The following is a 12,255-nucleotide window of genomic DNA, read 5'->3' on the forward strand; positions in this document are numbered from 1 at the left end:
GTTACGCAAACCACCATCACAGAGTGCCCTCCCCGGCCCAGAAAAACACAAAACCCTGTTGACCACAGAGGGGTCGCAGGCAGGGGAAATAACTGCGGCAGAAAGGAGGTCAGGAACAGAGAGGGAACTGAAATGGGAAAACAGGGAACTGCTTTCAGCAACCCTCTCCCATGAGGAGGCAAACTGCCCTTCCAGGCAGGAGCTTGAGCCCCAGCAGTCGTCTGCAAACAGAAAAGCAGAACTGGGCTTTTCTTAACTGTGACTTTCATAACACAAAGTGACTGTCTGGCTCCAAATTGTTGCTGGAAAAAGGCTTCTCAGGAAAAACAGGCTTTGAAATTAGTTTTTAAAAGAATTATATCTTAGATGGGAGTGCTTGAAACTTCCAGCCAGAGGAACCCTCAGTTATTTGGCTACAAGCTTCACCCTGGACTACTGACTTCATGCTGCCCCAAGATAAATCCAACAACGACAGCATTTTTCTGTATCACTACCCACATGTCAGCTTCCACCAGTGCCTTGCTATGGGACATCCTCTGTTCTGCCCCATAACACTAGCCGACGCCGCAGTGCTATCGCAGACTGTATCTGCTGCTGCTGTGCACAGACCAGGGGGACAGTTCATGCTCTTCGGTCAATACATGGGCTTGGTTGGTTTGGTTTTTTTGGTTTGTTTTCTTTAAATAATGTTAGCAGTAAGATTACAAAGAAAGTGGGTGAGTATTTTTGGCACTCTGCCTAGCAAGAAGCCCATCTGCTCTATAACAAAGAGAGCTGAGCTCACCTGTCAGAGGAGACCGGTCGGCCGTCCTTGGCCCACTCCACTCTGAAGAAGGGAGACGTGCCTGTCTTGCAGACCAGCTGGATGTTTTGTCCCACAACTGCTGTCACAAGAGAGGGCTTGGCTTCCTCCAAAATGGCTCTGAAAGAGAAAGCAATTCCATTGGCACCTGTGGTGCCCTCCTCTCCTCTGGGTCCTCTAATGTGGCTCTGGATGAGTCACAACTGAGCAGATGCACCAGTGAACACGTAGGGAGCCCTCTCCTACATGGCAAAGGCTTCTCTGGACAGACTGAATACTACAATATCTCCAGGAAGACACAGAGTCCTACAACCCCTCTCTTCTGAAGGAACTAGGTTCAGCCCATCAGACAGACATGGATCCAGTGCAGACACATTTAGATCTAGCTCTACGCTCTCCTGGTTTTCAGGGAGACACTGTCTGGATCCTGACCCAAAATCTGCATCTTAAAAGTCTCCCCTAGAACAACTCACTGCTGCTCCATATAGTGCTGAGATAAAGCTCTGAAGTCAGAGTCAGCTAAATTTGTCGGTCAGAACAAGGAAAACACCTATGGATTCTCGTTTACAGTGTAAGAACACCTCCCAGACCAAGACCCCAGGGTCCTGCAGTCTTTTCGCACACCATACTTCCAGTGCTGTCAGAGAGCGGGGAGAGTGCAAGGAGAGAGACAGCAGAGAACTCCAAGTCCTGAATAACTTGATTTACCAAAGGGCTACATGTATAGCCAGTCCATCACATGGTATTCCCAGTTAGCTGGTCCCAGCTGGGGCAACAATTTCACTCCAGAGGAAGCTGCACTGATGCTTCACAATGAGCTGACAGAACAAGGGAAAAAAGAAAATTAAAAACATCATCTACCTGTGCAGGGCCTGTGCTGAGGATGGGTCTGCAGGCGCCTGATGCCCCAATCCCTCTGTCACGGAAACGTCTGCTCCGAAAGCCTTATGCCACTGCTTGCCTTCATGGGGCAGCCCCTCCTGGCCTCTGCCCCTCTGCCTCTCTGAGGGCCCAGGCACCGCTGATTCCCACAAGTGCGGCTGGCTCAGGCTGTCCAGTCTGCTTTGCTGGGTGCCCCAGCGCTGGCTCTCCAGCATACCAGTCCTCAGCAGAGACCCTGGCAGTACCTCACTTCTCCAGCTGTCCTGTCTGTGGCTGTCTTGCATGGGGCGTGAAGCCCCGTAGGCTCTTCCTTCTTGGCTGCGACTTGCAGACTCTCTCAGGGACGGCTGCTGCTGATCCCAAGCATCCCCTGTATGAGAGCGGGAGCCAGTGTGCTGGCGTTGCAGGGCTCCTGTGCCAGAAGAGGACTGGTGCTCCGGAGGGCTGACGCCCACAGACTTGTGGCATGCTCTCATGCACTCCTCCTCCGAGGCAAAGCTGTTTTTATTGCCTTGGCAGCCGCCGTACCAAAATCGGTTGCACTTGCCAACGACAGCCACAAAGTACCAGCGAGTGGTCCAGTTCGCGCAGGGGCCGTGGGCACTGGGCAGCAGGCATATGACAGGATACGCTACCAAAAAGAGCAGAACAGGCAGAAATGTGAGGGTCACAAAGCACAAAGGTCTGGGCACTTCAAGCCACCTACCTAGATGATCTGATGGGCCTTGTGGGCAGAGGGCAGGTGGGAGAGTAGGACACTTAAGTTTTGCACCCAGCTCTGCTTTGAAATTGGGCAGCTGCTCACGTTTCTTCCTGCCCCAGTTTTACCACTGGTGGAAGAAGAACCAACCTGAGTCAATTCTGAATCTAGATACTAGACAGATGCTTTACAGCCTTTCTCCGGGAACTGTGCAGCTGCAAGGTTGGCTCTGGGGCTTCCTCTCCTGCAAAGGGCACGTGGTTGCCTTTTGCATCTTTCCAGCCGACAAAGCAAGTGGATTAGACCCAGTTGTGAAGCCACATGTGTTACCGAACACCCCTCCACACATTGATATAAAGAGGAGCACAGCCCAGTGTCTCTGTAAGCCTACAAACTGAGTCCTGTGCTCTGAGTCACAGGTATCACAGCCACATGCTGACAAACACTGGGTGCAGGGCTCTGATTGAGGGGTCCTTTGCCAAGCTGTGGTTGAGCAGAGGGGATCCAGAGACATTTCTCTTTCCCCAGGGCAGCCCCACAGGGCCACAAAGCAACCTCTGTGCTGCGGCAAAAGGGCAAGGCGATGGAGCAGCCGCGTGCCTGCAGAGGATACAGCTGGGGACTAAAGGAGCAGAGATGATTTTGCCCAGCAGCTCTTACCTTATAGTACAGCAGGCACTGTATTGAACTCTGCTGGCTGAAAGCATCCATGCAGCCCTGAGCAACACCTCCATCCTTAGTTGTAGCTCTCATTCCACCCCAGTCCATGGGCTGTCTGAAGGCTGAGCACAGCCCTAATTCCTCAGAGAGGCCCTGCTTCTCTTAAAACCAGATAACTAATTTGAAGCACTCCAGGCTGCCTCAGGGTGTCTTCTCAGGGGCAAACAGCTCCCCAGAAGTCCTACAGACTGACAGAGATCATACAAAAACCCTTCTGTTCAACTATCAGCAGAGAACAACAAGAATATCTGCGGTAGCTGACAAAACTGAACCATCTGGCTGCTTTTCTACACTCCCTCCAAGCTTCCCCTGCCCCAGCCACCAGGCAGAATTTCTTTTCCAAAGAGAAAATTTATTGCATTTTACAGAGAGGAGAGCCTCTACACAGGAAGCTTCCATATGCTACTGGATTCTATACGACTGTTCCTACGTTTCTAAACCAAGACAACAAAGCATCACTTACGGTAGTTGGGCCTATTGAGACATCCTTCCCCTTGAGGTCCTGAAGCTGAAGCGACATTGTCAAAACAGCAGCCATACACAGAACTGCGGCACTTGCCCGACGGGTGCTGCTGGGACAAGGCTTGGTTTGCCTTAGAGACAGGAATTGAAAGCCAAAAAGTTACCACGCTTACATGAGGACAGTAGCACGTGCAAAGCACCGTGTCCAAGCTGTCAGCTGCAGCAGGCCAGCTGTTAGAGGAACCATTATTTGTTTGCCTCCTAGAGGCTTTCGTGCTGGGAACAGGTGGGAAACTTGGCTGTCAGCCATGGATCCAGGGCTGCACTTCTCTGCAGGACAGACCTAACCAGCCCAGCAGCAGGCCACTTTTTTCAGCTGGCCCCACCAGGCACCCCAAGCTATAAAAGGAATTACCTCCCTGACTATTTTGCCCTCAGTTAATCGGCAGAGCTGTCAAACAAAGGCAATGAACAGTAGCCATGTTTTTCCCGTTATTTCTCCTAGAAACTGGATGGCACATTTCTGACGCACAGAAATTTAGTTACGCGGGATTATTCAACCAGTTCTACATAGGATGGTCTTCTACTTCTCAGACATCTCTCAACCACCCGCTCTGTCCCCTGCTTACAGAGGATCACAGGTGGATGCCCCAGACTGAACAGGAACGTAGTGTGCCAAATGACTTGATGCCATGCATGGAGTACTGGTCTCCAGTGCTACTGGCAGAGATGAAGCAGAACAGAAACCCATAATCTGAGTCACTGGGGTCAAATCTAAATCTTCTTATCTGATGGACAGCTAAAACGCAAAGGGTTTTCGTACTTACTGTTGGAGCAGCTGCAGTGGGCTGATTTCTGCTCACTTGAATGTCGTGATAATGTTGTGGGCATCCCATGTTGTTTGGACCCTGGGCAGACGATACTCCATCAGGACAACATCCATACCTACAGGCAGAAGGGCTGCAGCAATACCTGACCTGCCCGGCTCAACAGGCAGAGGCTGTAAATTTCAGTAAGCCCCCAGGAAAGGCAATGCCTCCCTGTTCAGGCCCATCTACTTCCAGCTACCTGTTTCGGTGACAACTGCTGAAGGGGCAACCTCTCTCCAGAGGGCCTGAAGCTGGAGTGTGCCCATCTGGACAGCAGCCATATGGGCTCCGGTGGCAGTCTCGAGAGCCAGTCCCTGCGGTGGGGTCCTGAGAGAAGCTGAGCTGATGGGAACCCAATGAGCGTGACTGGGATTCCCAGCGAACAGGCAACAAGTTGATGCCACGGTCCTTGCTGGGTGAGGTGTGGTGATTCCCAGAGGTAGTATGGATCATCGAGCTCCCAGGGATCATCCTTTCATCACCAGAATCTGGGGAAAGAATTCCTTAAAGCATGCAGGTGAGCATCAAAATCTGATCAGTTTTGCTCATCTCTGCTCTCTTGCACCTGCCCAAAGATACAGGGCAGACTTTTCCGTACCAGGATTTCACCTGAATGTGTATTCTGGCCTGCTCTTCCGGATTTGGTTGTCCTGAGGTTCTTTTGCTTGCTTCCCTGATCATTCTTCCTGTTGTCCCATGAGAAACCACCTGCCACATTACTGCGGTCCCCTCACATGATCCTTTCTTCTTCCTACAATCTGCTTTGGGCAGCATTCCTCTCAGCCAGCACTTACATCATGCTGCCAGAGCCCGAGATCTATATACTGTACAGTCTCTTCTGCATGGACAGATTCAGACACTGCTCGCTATCACGTAAAAGCATCTACACTTCGTCTCTGGCTCCACAGATTTCTAGATGCCCATGAAATGAACAAGAGAAATGAAGAAAAGGAGGAACCTTTCCCTTACCACACCCCGTTTCAAGTCCACCATTACCAAAAACTCAGACTAACAAAATTCTTCCAAACCTGTGGCAGGGCTGTTTGGGTTGTAACGTGTCAGCAAGGACTGGCGAGTGACATCATATCCCATAGTGTCCTGCATACTGGGGACCTCTGCAAAGAGACATATACACAAAATAAGTGCAGTTAGTCCAGCCCTGTGTTCTAATAATTGCAAATGCATCCAGGAGCCAACAGGGAGACTAAAGTTGATGAAAATGTTTCTCTTCTCCTGGAACAACAGCTGAGCAGCAATTGGACTCAACTGGATTGTCAGGACAGCGACCTGTGATGGGCAGGCAGACAAAAGTCAGCATTTCAGCTCTGGTGTGCAGACTAGACACAGACAGAAAGCAAAATCTTCTGAGCAGTTGTGCCTCCTTTATAGCTGGTCCACAGAGGGATGAAAGTTGGCTATAGTTTTTAGCTACTGAGCCTGGCCAGTTTGCTATCCTTGACTGGCAGTCCTGGGGTCAGTCTGCAGCACACACTGGGACAGAGCCATCACAGAATACTGCATTCAAAATGGACATACACCAATGTTGCTCCCAAGCCTGTTCCATACATTCGAACAGCACAGGTACTGGGACTCTGAAGATGCTGTGGAGACAGGCAGGCAAGAAGCTGAGAACACAACCTGGGACAGAGAACACCCAGCTGGTGTAGAGCTGGGAATTTCTACTCCTAAACCAAAGCATTTTAGGAAAAGCTAGGTGTGCGGCAACACCACTCACGCTGTGGCAGGTAGCAGGGCTGCATGTTGCAGCTACCCAGGGTGGCTGGTTTCTGTGGCTGGATGGCTTTGCATGTCTCAGGACTGTAGAATTTGGAGTCGCTGTCTGCGCAGACGACTTGGCGTGTCCGGATGCCTGAACTGCAGCTCTTCGAACACTTGGGCACAGAGACAAGGCAAGTGAGCAGGCAGCAGAGGCTGAACGCAGAAACCCCACAGACCAGAAGTTTGAAACAGCTGCATTATTAGCCGCAGGCTGAGCACAGCTTCCTCCACCAAGACAAAGCAAACAATACTTCAGCTGCATTCATATGAACAATTAGAAAACCATACTTTAAGCCATTTTACGAAATGTTGCACCCAGCCCTGAAGCATTAGGCTCTATGCCATGCTCAGCCTGTGATGTCCAGATGAGCTGCTGTTACCCACAGAGGCGTGGCAGAGAGCTGGAGTGAGTTGTTTCAGCCTGGCCTGAAGGCAGATCAACACTACAGGGACCCAGCAGCTGTGAGAGGGTCAGTCTCGAACTATGCATTCAAGAATCACAGTTTACAACAGGAAAGGAAACTAGTCGCTTTCTTGTAAGAAGCTAACTGGAATTCCTCTCACTGGAAGCTGTGGATGAAGGGTGAGCAATGAGCAGCAGCTCAGGGGAGGGGAGAGGATGAGGTGTCTGTGTAACCCACTTGCTCATGGCAAGCTCTAGAATCATTGGGAGAGTATTTCTCTCTCTTATTCAGATGCAGGTAGGAGGCCTTCTGACATTGGAAAGCCAGGGGCCAGGAAAGATCAGATTAAGGTAAGCAGCTTCTTTAGCTGTTATTAAAACTTGGCCCACATCTTGTGAAGAACCAGATGTAATATGTTTTATCTCATAACAAGCTAGTCCGGCTAGCACAGAAGGGAAAAAGTGTGTTTGGAAGTCACCTGATCCATTGCATCTACCACTATTTCCTGCCCCTGGCACTTTTCCCAGGTTGAACACAGTCTGGCTCCCTCCACAAAGACATGACTCATCCAGCTGAAGCACAGTTTATCTGAATGATTACAAAAATGTACTTTAAACCATATCACCAAATGCAATGACCAGTCCTGAAGCCTGGAGCTCTAAGCCATGCTCAGCCAGAGAGCTGTTCTGCTATTCACAGCGATGGGGCGAAGACTTGGGAATAGCAGCACGAGTGGGCTGTTTCAGCTTATTGGCTGCATTTTGCCACTGTCACTGAAACTGTAATCCCTCCCTCACAAGGATTTATTTTTGTAGTGGCTGCATACAAAGCAGGCAGCAGATTAACTGAAGCATTACTAGCACCAGTTACAATGCAACTGTGAGGCAAGGGACTGGTAATGAAGCAGTACATGCTCCCAGCCCCAGCCAACGTGCAGACTGCATGGATCAAAGCTTGTTTGCGAGGAGCACAGCAATATAATCAGTTATTTCTGAACCATGAAAGTGTGATGCTCACCAGGCCCCAGTCTCCAACGTGCCAGCCTATTTCTTGGATGCAGTTCTCCTTCAGGCAGGGCTGGGTGGCCGATGGCTTTGACTCCATTAGACAAGCGAAGTCCTGAGCCCGAGAGCCCTGCTGTGTTCTGCAGGTGACGGTCCGGGTCTGGACCCCTTCCCCACAGTTGGCTGAGCACTGCAGAAAGCAGCCCAACAGTTACAAGGAAGCACTCAGTTTCCACTCGCATTTCCAGGCTGTGCTCCCTAATGTTAGGGCAGAGCACAATTTTGAGATTGCCTAGAACAACCAACCATGATTAAAATAATCTTCTGGGATGGGAGTTATCAGAGTAGTTATTTATGCTGTATTAGAGACAATAAGGCATGGTGGATATGGCCTGGGATATCTGGAGCTCACTGGGTGATTTTGGCCTAGTCATATCATCTCACTTGATGTCTACCAAAGAAGACATGGAGAATGATTTTGGAAAAATACCAGTACTGCAGAATACATTGAGAACAGTAAATGGCAGGAAATACCTGGAACCTCATGTTATTTACTCCTGATTAAAATCAGCTCAAGGTAAAGAATTCAAGGGAAGATAAAAAGATTAGGGTCTTGTATTGCTCATGTCTTCTGCCTGAAGACTTTGTGCTCCATTTTTACAGTGTGGAGCTGTGACACAACTTAGAATCATAGAATGGTTTGGGTTGGAAGGGACCTTAAAGATCATCTAGTTCCAATCCCTCTGCCATGAGCAGGGACATCTTCCACTAGACCAGGTTGCTCAGAGCTCCATCCAACCTGGCCTTGAACACTTCCAGGGAGGGGGCAGCCACAGCTTCTCTGAGCAACCTGTGCCAGTGTTTCACCACCATCATGGTGAAGAATTTCTTCCTAATATCTGATCTAAATCTGCCCTCTTTTAGTTTAAAGCCATTCCTCCTTGTCCTATCACTACACACCCTTGTGAAAAGTCCCTCTCCATCCTTCCTCTAGGCCCCTCCAGGTACTGGAAGGCTGCTATAAGGTCACCCCAGAGCCTTCTCTTCTCCAGACTGAACAGCCCCAACTGTCTCAGCCTGTTCTCGTAGGAAAGGTACTCCAGCCCTCTGATCATCTTTGTGGCCCTCCTCTGGACCCGCTCCAACACATCCATACTAGCAAGACTTCTATACTAATAACTGGTTTGTGACATTTTCAATGCCCTATTAAATTCACAGTGGTGTTTCCTGGAACTCAGCCTACTTCTCCATGAATTACCAAGCTCTCTTACAGAAAGCATTAACTTGGGGACAGTCTAAATTACTTTACATGAGCTTCCCAGCTGAGTTTCAGCCCCTCATTTACTGGAGTGACCTTTTATCTCTGAAAGTACATGAAATACAGTTGCTTTTGAGAACCCCAGAATGAATGACTTAGGAATCAGTTTGTAAGAACAAGAGACTCGGTGCCTTCCCCAAATAGTACTCTTACTCTGCAATACTGAAGTCATCTCAGTATTCACACCTCACATTGCACAAGAAGAAGAAAAAAAAAAAAACCAAAACTTCACAGTCTAGGTTATCATGCCTCAAAGTTGCATTTTATGCTACTGCACCACTCGAAGTACCACCACAAGATCGTAAGTCAAATGTTGCAAGCATGCATGTAATTCTTTTAAAACAGGAAAAATCACTTGTGCTTTAGGGACTGAGTAGACACTATCTTTACTTTCTAAGACCTTGGAATGCAAGATGCCTTCTAACTGTCTGGCTGGCAGCACTGAGCACATACTCGAACATTTTCCTCTCCTAGAGATACAAACGCACACAGGCATCACAAACGTACCACGCAGCTGTGTTTGGAGAAGCCCTGCGCTGACACACAGCAAACAGCAGGTCACCAGTGTTTCAAGAGTATCTTGCTTAGTGACTGGTGTGATTTTAGTACTACTGTCCAGGGCTACTAATGCTGAGGCAGCAACAATGCATGGAAATAAACAGCACAGGCAGGAGCCGTGAGCTCCTGGTTTACAGAGGACGGAGCGTTGCTGCACATCATCAGCTGACGGACCGCAGCTCTCACGTCCACCTTCCACTCTCACCAGGCCTGACTCAGAAATGCAGCCAGTGCCAGGTCTGGTGGATCTCATAAAAATACAGGAGTGGGGAAAGGACTGGGAGAAGACCAAAGAAGAGACAACATGCAATGAGAGAAGCAGAGGTGCAGGGGGACGCACAGTTTTGAGGAAGAGAAATGTTTTTATAGGAGTGCCTAGCTGCCAGCTAGCTGGAGAACTTGTGCGGAGGTGTAGGACGTGTCCCTGCAGTCCTCCAAATACCACCTATTACAGGGACACACACCTTTTACAGTCCCAGAAAAGGAGCCTGGCTCTTCATCCCCACGCTTTGGCAGATCCTCCTTCAGTATGTGCCAAGAGGCAGTTGTCTCCCATGCACAAACTCACCTCGGACCAGGGCCCTGTGCTCCAGGTCGCACACTGTCTCATGTTGCAGGGCTGACTGCTGCGAGGCTGCTGTGCGAAGGCCATGCACTCAGCGTCATCCACCACCCCTTGGGAGCTCTGACCGTCGAATGCCACACAGTAAACGGAGCGAGTCTGTGTGCCCCCACCACAGGTAGCTGAACAGGATCCCCACTCCCCTGTTTTCCACCTGCAGGTCACAGAATCAGGCAAACAGCTGTCAGCCCAGCTAAACTGGCCCGAAGCACAGGGGAGGCCAGTGCTGTAACCAGACAGGGAAAATGTCCCTTTGCAGAACAGAGCAAGAGGTGAGTTCCCATTTGACCAAGAGCTGCCCAGTTTAATTGGCAATGCAGAACATGAGTCCCACTCCAGAGACAAATACCCAACTACAAAACACTTGTTTCTCTGGAAGTGCAGAGCTCTCCCAGAGGCAGAAGATTTCTCTCTACAGCTTTTGGTCTCCTGACGTTTGCAAAAGTGTCATGCCTGGAATGAAACATCAAAATAGAAAAAAAAAAAAGAAGAAAACAATCCAGATCAGCTAAAAGCAAAGCAACCCGCACCAACCTAACGACCCATTACACTCCAGCCATTATCAGAATCAGTACAGCCAAGCCAAGACCTCACTCTGCCTGCAAACCATGCCAGACACTCTCAGAAGTGCTTGTGAACTTTCCAATGACAGCCTGTAGAAAGCTGGTTTATTCCTCTCATCAGCCAAATTCTCTAACAGCAGCACACACAAAAAAAAAACCCCAAAACTTTAAAAAGATTTTGTCTTGTGTTTGGTTGCTGAAGCTGTGTCAGAAATTATACACCCTTGCTAATGGAAGGGGGAATGTCCACAAAACAATCTGACTGTTTGGATGCTAAACAGCTTGCCCTTGTCCACTCCTGTGTCTCAGAGCTGCCCAGGCAGCTGAGAGCACAACTTACATGGCCTGGCTTCAGTGACAACACGATGCTTCATTCCAGCATGCTGTGCAGCCTAAAGGCACTGCTGGTGCAGGGGGAGCATCACGGTGATCTGCTTGCCAGCTGCTACCTCCTCTTGCCGTCAGGTAAGCCTCAGCCAGGACACGAAGGCAGTTCACGTTTTCTCCCTTAGCCTTCCAGCTGCTTCCTTGGTCTGCCCTCACCAACCCTAAGCTGAGTTTCAGCCAGCCAACTGACACTCACACTCTACCAGAAACTCCACAGCAGACTCAGCCGAGAGAAGACATGTTCATCTCCTTAAGATACCCTTCTTTACTGTTAAAGGTGCACATATCAACCCAAAACTGAATGGCCTTTGCTATAAAATCAGATGTTCCCTTTGGAAAGGGAACAACTACAGCAAGTAGAAACCACTTAGAGCAATGTGGTTGCAGGGCTCAAAAATTAATTGATCAGGGTTTTTCAGAAGCTCCACTGGGGATAAAAAAAACCTCAGAACTGTGTTCTGCCTACTGTAAAGCAAATATACAGTTTTAGAAAGGCTGTATCAACTGGGTGGGCTCACCTACGGCTTCCTTCAATTGTGAGTGAAGACATCTTGTCTGACACTTGTTTCATTTCCTTTGTAAGACAAGGTCAGCCATAAGGCTGGGACCCTCATCAGAGGACAAAGCATTGCATAGCCTAAGCTATTAGCAGTTTGCTGAAGGACAACTGTTTTGGTTTTGATCTTTTTTACTTCTCCTGCTTCCGTGTACATTGTAAGTATTGCATCTGTCACATCCTCATGCTCATCACAGTATTTAGACATTTTTCTGCCTGCTGTAGGGCCCATGCCAAAGAAAGAAGTGCTTCTGAGGAACTTTGAAGCTTTTGCTATGGCATTATGGGATCCTGGCCAATGTTTCAATCTCCCAATCCATCATGCTCTCTTTTCCTTTTTGGTCTTTTATTTATATTGATAAGTGAAACAAAAATTTTCTAGAACATCCCTTCACCTCTGTACCCTGATTCCAGAGAAAAAAACAATTATCAGGATAAGCAGCCAAAAGCTCCCATTCTCAGTCCTGTAAGAGCCAAGTTACCAGGAGCATGCACAACCACCTAAGCAAAACTGCCAGTTAGCAACCTCCACCATCATTTTCACTTGCAAGAATCAAAAGCAAAGCACCATCCACTGCTACCACCAGTGCCAAAGAGGAAAGACCACTCATCACCACAGACTTCAGTGG

The 12,255-nt window shown here is 49.0% G+C and overlaps 1 protein-coding gene across 1 annotated transcript in view; it reads right to left on the minus strand.

Annotated features, from left to right (window-relative positions):
• PAPLN (papilin, proteoglycan like sulfated glycoprotein) overlaps positions 1 to 12,255 on the minus strand; it is a 50,377-nt gene that overhangs the window by 7,953 nt on the left and 30,169 nt on the right. Inside the window, exons 13-21 of the mRNA XM_075425939.1 lie at positions 10,067 to 10,274; positions 7,636 to 7,812; positions 6,171 to 6,327; positions 5,464 to 5,550; positions 4,635 to 4,923; positions 4,394 to 4,511; positions 3,568 to 3,697; positions 1,664 to 2,315; positions 785 to 922 (exon numbers count right to left, since the gene is read on the minus strand). Of these exons, the coding sequence (XP_075282054.1) occupies positions 785 to 922; positions 1,664 to 2,315; positions 3,568 to 3,697; positions 4,394 to 4,511; positions 4,635 to 4,923; positions 5,464 to 5,550; positions 6,171 to 6,327; positions 7,636 to 7,812; positions 10,067 to 10,274 (1,956 nt within the window). The remainder of the gene's footprint in view (positions 1 to 784; positions 923 to 1,663; positions 2,316 to 3,567; positions 3,698 to 4,393; positions 4,512 to 4,634; positions 4,924 to 5,463; positions 5,551 to 6,170; positions 6,328 to 7,635; positions 7,813 to 10,066; positions 10,275 to 12,255) is intronic.

This window comes from Opisthocomus hoazin, chromosome 7, assembly GCF_030867145.1.
Source record: "Opisthocomus hoazin isolate bOpiHoa1 chromosome 7, bOpiHoa1.hap1, whole genome shotgun sequence".
Classification (NCBI taxonomy): Eukaryota; Metazoa; Chordata; class Aves; order Opisthocomiformes; family Opisthocomidae; genus Opisthocomus; species Opisthocomus hoazin.